This window comes from Crinia signifera, chromosome 2, assembly GCF_055691185.1.
Source record: "Crinia signifera chromosome 2, ASM5569118v1, whole genome shotgun sequence".
NCBI lineage: Eukaryota > Metazoa > Chordata > Amphibia > Anura > Myobatrachidae > Crinia > Crinia signifera.
Window position 1 is genome coordinate 401,378,251 of NC_139218.1, and position 9,008 is coordinate 401,387,258.

At 41.1% G+C, this 9,008-nt stretch overlaps 1 protein-coding gene across 1 annotated transcript; it reads left to right on the forward strand.

Annotated features, from left to right (window-relative positions):
• Positions 1-800: 800 nt before the first annotated feature.
• LOC146058633 (olfactory receptor 52K2-like) lies at positions 801-1,742 on the forward strand. The gene has a single exon (XM_083170906.1). The coding sequence runs from the start codon at positions 801-803 to the stop codon at positions 1,740-1,742; it is 942 nt and encodes a 313-aa protein (XP_083027032.1).
• The last annotated feature ends 7,266 nt before the right edge of the window (positions 1,743-9,008 follow it).

The following is a 9,008-nucleotide window of genomic DNA, read 5'->3' on the forward strand; positions in this document are numbered from 1 at the left end:
GTCACCATTAGAGCAGTAACATTCTGGAACTCATTGCCGGTGGGGTGGTTACAGCAACTACTGTTAATGAATTTAAATCAAAACTGGCCACTAAGGGAATCCTATAGATATGACTTACTCACGTCAGTAGTTACAGGTGAGATAGGTTGGACTCGATGGACTAACGTCTTATTTCAGCCTTAATTACTATCTTACTGTCTGATAACATGCATTTATAATCTGAAAACGAAGAAGTAATAGGATTTGCATGTAATGCTGGTCTTTCTTGATCTCTGATCACTTTGACTTTCCAGTGATAAATCTCAACTTTTAGTAGCACAGTTTTCTTCAGCACTTAATAGCACCAATAGCTTATCTTTACTGATAGCCTCACTCACTGGTTTAATAGTAACTCTATCAGAGCACATACTTTATATAACATTGTCTGCACATTCATATTCACATTCTCCATATCATCTCCCAGTTTCGACTGCAACCAGTAAATTCCATTTCTATTGCTGGCTTGTTCCTTTTTGGTGCATTGATAATTTAACTGGCTGCAAACTCCTAGATTACATTGGCTCCTATAGAATCAGTCACGGGTGCAACTTTGACACAAATGCATGGCCACAGGTGTGTGTATTATACTACGCATGTCGCACCTGTGAGGCTAGATGTGGCTAGCTACATCTTTATTTTGGTTAGTCTTATTAATATACAGTAGGAATAAGGTTATACCTGGTTACCACTAATTATTTGTGGCTTTCTGTATGTTCCCTCACTATGTTTCTTTTCCCCCAGGGTCGCATTGAAATCATCCAATGTCAAATATCACAATCTCCCACCCAACAGTTTTCAAGCTACTTGGCATTCCTGGCCTGGAATCCTCCTACTTCTATATAGGATTTGTCTTCTTTTTGGTGTATGTGATTTCGGTGGCAGGAAATATTACCCTTCTAATCATCATAAGAATAGACCAGAGTCTTCATCACCCCATGTACTTCTTTCTCTGCATGTTGTCAGTAGTAGACCTGGTGTTGACCACAGCCACCACGCCCAAGGTTGTGGGGATCCTTTGGTTCAACTCTCAAGAAATTTACTTTGAAGCCTGTCTGACACAGATGTTCTTCATCCATTGCTTTGCTAGCATGGAGTCATCAGCCCTTTTAGCCATGGCACTTGATCGATATATCGCCATCTGCCACCCTCTTCGATATACTTCATTGCTGACCAATCGGCTTGTTTTATATATCGGTCTGGCTTTGTTGATTAGAGGGGTGGTTTGTGTAGCGCCTCTGCCTATTCTGTTCATGAGGCTGTCCCTGTGTAATAACAGCATTGTCCATCATTCTTTCTGTGACCATATCTCTGTGGTGAAGTTAGCTTGTTCCGACACAAGTATTAATAGTCTTTATGGTTTGGTGGTGGCAATGCTCGTTGTTGCCCTAGACTTGGTCTTCATCATCTGGTCCTACATCCTGATCCTCCATGCTGTGTTTCAGTTGGCCTCCAGAGATGCCAGGTCCAAAGCTCTTAGTACATGTGCCTCCCATATAATTGCCATCACTATGTTCTACCTTAACGTTGTCCTCTCATCTTTTGTCCAGAGATTTGGAAAAAATGTTCCTCCTTACCTTGTCATCTTGTTGGCCAATGTCTACCTGATGCTGCCACCTCTTACTAACCCCATTGTGTACGGTGTCAAGACCGAACAAGTTCGAAAAAGAATAAATGCTTTGCTACATTGTGGTGTCAAAAAATAAGGAATTACGTCATGGGATCTATCTATGTATCTGCAGGAAATGTTTTTCATGCACACCTGGATTCTCTGCATGGATACATATGTGTACGTTTACTTTTATTTAAAAATAATGGTTATTTTTAATTGAAAAACTTTTTAAAGCTTCAATATTTATTTAGAACTAAAACGGTCAAAATATTCAAACTCTTAAAAGTTTTGAGTTAAAATTAAAAAATGTTATGGTTGTTTTTTTAATTGCTTTTTACTAGTTAAAATGGTAAATCTCCCAAAAATGTTTAACCTAATAAATTTCTCTTGACCATTATGAAACAAATGTGTTCTTGTTCATAGAGCCATTAAAATGAAAACTCATTTCAAGCCACACTGCACTGTCGGCGGATATGAGGCAAGAAATTCATCGTACAGAATACGTCTTGGTATTAGTAGCTAATAACCCTCCCATAATGATTGATTCGATTGTAACTTAATTTAGCTTGTCACATGATTGGGCTCTGGGTTAAAAATGGGGTGGGGAAAGCTATGGCAGATATTTATTTGCGTATCTATTATCTTATTTTATGTAATGTTTTCTTTTTTTTTTATTTTCTTGTTTATTATATTTCTATCATAGGTACAGTTTATTATCATATATTAGTTTATATTTCTGTTTTACATTGTCCATTATACCAGATGATCAATTTAATATTGTCAAACCTATGGACGTTATGTTACAATGTTTGCTGGCAATAACACCAAATTGTATTTTTATGGATGTTCACAGCCTCAATTTATATTATTGTCTTGATTTGTCTTCTTCATTGGAAATCACAAAACTGTGCAACTTGCATATTTATACAGTGTACTTTATTGTGCATCATACAGTGCCTTAATAAAAAAAAAAAAAACACATTTCAAACCGGTTCAACATTTTTCTCTAGTAGTCAGCTACTGTCTAAGGAGGGTACAATAGGTCTGAGGGACATGTCTTGTGGCTGATTACTGGGGTTCTAAGTTCATTCTAAGCTATTAGATGGTGACATTTTTTAGCAGTACCGTGTGTTTACAATTGTTTGAATTAATTTTTTACGTCACTTATTATTATTATTATTATCATCATCATTATCATGTCTTGTAAAAATATACAATTAGTGCTCATGTGTCAAAATATTTGGAAAAATGAACACAATTTACATTAACAGCAATAATTATTATTCTAAATAAAATCTGTTTGGCCTGTAGTATTACACTTAAACAAATTTGTATTTAGTCTTTTTTTTTTAAATGATAAAAGCCTTTTTTGTTAACAAAACATTATTTTGAAACAACTTTTGCAAAAAATTTTTTAACATTATCATAAGTGTATCTCCAAATCCTCTTGAAATAAATATCCCTTGTCATATATCATAGGAAACCTAATAAAAGAATCTGGGGGAAATTTGCTAACGAAAATCCGCATAAAATAGGCGTAATTGTATAAACAAATAAGCATATTTTACGCGTCTTCGTATTTTTGGCATTTACTATTCCAAAAATACCTCAAATCATATTCGTTTTCATGGCACATTTGCATTTGTATTTCCGAATAGGAATGTATAAACCATTGATAGAATACGACTATGAATCACCATTCATTCGAATGGTGATTCCTAATTTAATAAGCAGCCGTATGCAATATAAGGCCGGTAATTAGTGGGATACAGCCGCTAATTGCTGGTAAAATACAACTGGAAAATACACTTAATTTTCCAGACGTATTTGGCAGAAGCCTGCACGGATCAGTCAGATCTGTGCAAGCTTCAGTGTAAACAAAATGAAAAAATAAATAAATTATTTAAAAAGAATGGCATGGGGTCCCCATGGCCATAACCAGCCCAGGGCTCAAATAGCTGGTCCTGGTTTTAAAAAAAAATCAGGGAACAATTGAAATAGGGGTTCCCCATATTTTTTAAAACCAGCACCAGGCCCAAGGGCCAATCATGATCCCCAAATACAGGGGACAATACGAGTAGGAGTCCCTCGTATTTCAAGAACCAGGCCCAACCAGCCGGTAGGGTAGTGCCACAGCCGGTCCTACATAGGGAACATAAAAGTGTGTTGGATTTGGAAAGTAGTGGGAGGTGTCTGCAAAAGCTAGAAAGCCAATGTGAGCAATATAAAAAGGAATTGATCAAATTCAAAAAGAGCAAGAAACTGGCGGGAGATACGGATTATGAGGACCATAGAGTGTATAACTGGTTGTATGGTGGTGATAAAAATCAATATGATAGATCAAACCCGAGACACCGGCGGCCGTGGCAAAAGAGAAATTAGAGGACTGACCGTGACAGATCCAGCAGCGATAACGACTTTCTAGTCTCAGAATCTGATGATCCCAGTCGTGCCAGTGATGGAGGAGCGTCTACAAGCTCTATACGCCCTGCAGATAAGGGCGGGGTGATTGTAATTATGAATAAATCTGATTACAAGAAGGAAATACAGAGCCAACTTTTGGATGTTGAGGTATATGACAAGTTAGGACGGGAGCCTACCCAAAGTTATCAGCAGGAACTTTGTTCTATCCTGGAAAAGGCATTTACAGATAAAAAAAATACAGAAAAAAGTATATGAAGCACTGCGGGTATTGCATCCAACTGTCCCAGCCATATATACCCTACCGAAGTTACATAAGAACCCACTAAGACCACCAGGGAGGCTGAATATTTCGGCATGTAACTCCTTGTTGCAGCCTGCTTCACAATTGCTGGACAGCATTTTGCAGCCTTTACTGCCACTGCAGAAGACGTTTCTAAAGGATACAACCACATCTTTGGTTAAATAAAATGAAATGCAAAGCCCTGGGACCCTTCTCTGCTGTCTGGACGTGTGCAGTTTGTACACGTCCATTCCACATGAGGGGGATCTCAGAGCTATGCGGGACTTACTGGTGAAACATCTTGATCCAGTGGTTTTTGATCATTCTCTTTGCCTCACACTATTGGAACTTACGGTAATCCGTAACTATTTTCTTTTTGACGGTGAATTGTTTGTACAGCGTAGGGGGTGTGCCATGGGTTTTTCTGTGGCACCCTCCTACGCTAACATTTACAATCTATAGATTGTAAGCTTGCAGCAGGGCCCTCCTACCTCCATGTCTGTCTGTTGTTACCCAGTTTGTTTTATCACTGTTTACTATTGTAAAGCGCAACGGAATCTGCTGCGCTATATAAGAAACTGCAAATAAATAAATAAATAAATATGTTGGCACAGGAGGAGGACCTCTTCTTCCGAGATCCACAGATCAGTGAGCATGTCGCTATGTACACCAAGTATATAGATGACGTGTTCCTGATGTGGATGGGAGGAACTCTTCCTGGATATCATGCATCTGATTAATGCAGCAAGTCTGTATATCAAGTTTACATTTACTGTACTTTCAGTACTGTGCAGGCAAACTTTCTGGATGTCACTGTTTCTGTGAAGGATGGCAGGATTTCAACAGGGGTATTCATTAAAGAAACAGATAGGAACACATTATTGAGAGCATCCAGCCATCATCCTACCGCACTTAAGAATGGATTGCCACTATCACAGATGATGCGGGTTGCCCGCATTACCAGTGATGGTGAATGTCTAGAACTAGATAAGATGGTTATTAAATCAACAGAGGATTTATTAACCCAGCCTGTATTAGGAAGACTGGCAGTTTTAATACCTATAGATGGTCAGTTAGTCCAATTTAAACAGTAGGCAGCTCTCTCACAGCTCCTATATGTTAAAGGGTATTTTTGCATGCAGTAACCAATTAGTAGGGTTAGTAGTTATGATATTGGCCTGAAGATTGGCCGGTTAGTCCAATTCACACTAGGCAGCTCTCTCACAGCTCCTATACGTAAATGGAAGTTCACATGCAATAACCAGTTATGTCCTTCTGAGGAAGCCGCTGAAACCTAAGGCGGGGAAACGCGTAAAGGAGCTATTCACCGGTACCGGTACCCCTTATTGCTACTATTGAGCCTCTGATTGACTGCCATAACCCCGGGAGCGTGGACGAGTCCGCCTGGCTGCACTGCATTTGCAGGGAATCTGCAGCTGAAAAATCCGGAACCTGGCAAGTTATCAAAGCTTTTTAAGCATTAACATCACTAACTGGTTATTGCATGTGAACTTCCATTTACGTATAGGAGCTGTGAGAGAGCTGCCTAGTGTGAATTGGACTAACCGGCCAATCTTCAGGCCAATATCATAACTACTAACCCTACTAATTGGTTACTGCATGCAAAAATACCCTTTAACATATAGGAGCTGTGAGAGAGCTACCTACTGTTTAAATTGGACTAACTGACCATCTATACTATAGATGCCAGTCTTCCTAATACAGGCTGGGCTAAACAATCTACTCGGCACCCTCAAGGGAATTATTCCTTAATCAATTCACCCCCATCCCCCTTTTTTACTATTGTTTTAAATTTCTATGATTGTGTACTGTGTACCACCGGCCGGTGACTAAATGCTATTATAAAAGATATAAATTCTTTTTAATAAATTTTGTTATATTTATAAAAAAACTTGACTCAGCGCTATCACTAATTTCTTTTCCATTTGTTCTCTCTACAAGGGGAGGAGTATTCCCTTGATAGTGACAGCAGCAGACTCAAGTTTATCATCATTGTTATATATATTGCAGATTTGCGCTCTGACAAACTGTCTTGCCTTCTAGTGATTTATTAACCCGACTAGAAAACTTAGCCACAATATTGTCCACAGCTGCATTGGTAGAATCATGGAAGTGTTCTCTTAATCGCATATTTCTACCAATGCGATGAATATTACATTGGCACTCAAATTTATTATGATCAACAGTAGGAATAAAGGATAAACCTTTATTAAGAACACTCTCCTCCACCGTTGTCAGGGGTCTATCGGACAGATTAAAGATCAGTTCTTGGACTTGTTGCGTCCTTTTGAACCGCCTTTCACATTCACCACCTTGGTGGGTTCTTTTGCTTTTACTGCTCTGCCCCGTGTGACCCTCCCTAAAGGGGGATGGGCAAAAGTAGAGGGCTCATCAGAATTCGCCATGTTGAAGTCACTGTCACTTTGTGATGATGACTGTTGTTGGTTTTTTAAATTTTCTTGTTATGCCAGGAGCGCCAGTTAAATGGAGCAGATGACCGTTGCATAGAGTCAGACCCAGTCAACCAGCGATAAACACTGTTATACTCATAATCTTGCTGAACTGTCAATAATTTAGTTCTTTTCAACCGAATGAACTCTCACTAACGAACATCAGGTGCTACTAACCAATCAAGAGCATGAGAAAGTCTGGTCTAAATTAATGCAATATAGCAAGATATTAAAAGGTCTAGCATATATATTTAGTGTGCACCTGCAAACTCCTCCTCCTGCTTGCTGCACTACAAGTCTCAGCAGGTAGCACCTCATATGTCCAGGGTGTGCAGTTTAGGGCCCCTCCCCCTATGTACTATATATTGTGTATTCATACACACTGGAAGGAACTAGAGACGCCTTCCTCCTTAACTTGCACCCCACCCACCTGTCCCAGATTGATTTGAATTAGGTTGGAGTCCCAACATTCAAGACTGCACACCTCAGCTTGGCACTATGAGGGTAAGTCCTACTATATATATATGCTGAGTGTTAGTCTGTTGGACTGTGTTTGGGGCGCAGGGCTCTTTGGGCTGCTGTTGCTGGGCTGCTCCATGGCATCATATCGTATACTTTCAATCACCCCTTTAGTTTGTTTAATATATATGTAGCACCCTTCACATGTATTATTACTTCTTACCTAGGTAAGTCCTATCACATATAATTTCCCCTATCCCTTTTACTATCACTATAATTTCACACTAATGTGATGCCATGGGGTGGTTCTGCTGGGCTTGCCTGGGGGGCCCTGTGCCCTGGACCTGTCCCAGAGTAGTGTTAGGGACTTGTCCTATTGAGGTAACCTGGACGCGGTGGACAAGCCGATACTAATGGCCATTACTATGCTAATAACCTCAAATGCAATATAGCAAGATATTAAAAGGTCTAGCATATAGATTTAGTGTGCACCTGCAAACTCCTCCTCCTGCTTGCTGCACTACAAGTCTCAGCAGGTAGCACCTCATATGTCCAGGGTGTGCAGTTTAGGGCCCCTCCCCCTATGTACTGGTCTAAATTAAATGCTCAATGTCAAACCTATAAGGCAGAACTGCTTCGGTGCGATCTGAACTGTATGAGGTAATGATGGATGAGATCAATGCTATGGAGATTCCCATCAAATTCACCTTTAAATGAAGTGCCTCTGAAATTGTTTTTCTTGATTTGAAGGTGATGTTAAGTGACCACCATTTCCACAAAGGTCTTTTCTAAGCCTACCGACAGGAACACGTTGCTGCTGGCTAGCAGGAGTACAGGACGGTGCCCCTGAGTCAGTGTCTCCTCCGACTGGGTGGGAGTTAGGGTGCATGAGAGCAGGAGGCTGGGCGGTAAAGCATGATAGGGGAATGTGGGCAACACAGGGTGAGCGGGTCCCCACTGGCGGAAGTTACGGGGCATGAGAACAGGAGGCAGGGCAGTGATAGGGGTGTGTGGGCATGAGGGGTAGTAAAGGTTTTTGGCTGTTGCAGAGTAGGGATGGCCATTGGTGCCGACGATTTTGCACCCTGCCATCGATAGTAGTAAAATATTACTTGGATAACTATCGATTGTTGTAGCTATCGATGGTCATCCATTATATCTGACTGAATAGGCCATGGGTCAATCAGAACTTGGTGGGGGGACTTCCGGGTGTATGGGGGCGGAGCTATGCTCCATGTCCCGGCTCCTTAAAAAAATTTGAAACTTGATTGGTTCTCCTTTGCCATCGATGTAGCGAAACCATATGGTCCTCCCACATTGATGGCAAAAGTATTCAACCATTGATGATTTAAAATCATTGATGGTCGATGGGCATCCCTAGAACTGGAGGAGGGTGGGGGACAGTATGCAGCTCCCGGCAGTGGGTGAGCGTCTCCTCCCACTGGGAGGGAGTGAGGGTGCATGAGAGCAGGAGGCTGTATAATAGTGGTATGTGGGCAAGACATTGATAAAAGTTGTGGTGTTGGTGCAGAGGACTGTGGGGACACTTATTGCAGTGGGGGAACCTGCAGCACGGCAGTCAGGGCCGGATTTCCCACCTAGGGGCGGCACCTGCTTGTGGGGGTACATGATGCCCCATTCTCACGGGGGACCATGAAATGCGGGAGTGGGGTCGCGGGGTCCACTGGGGTGAATTGTGGGAGGGGGGGCGCGGGGGTCCGCAAAT

Excerpts from the sequence above, each read along its gene's own strand:
- LOC146058633 (XM_083170906.1), top strand. The coding sequence starts at position 801 with ATGTCAAATATCACAATCTCCCACCCAACAGTTTTCAAGCTACTTGGC.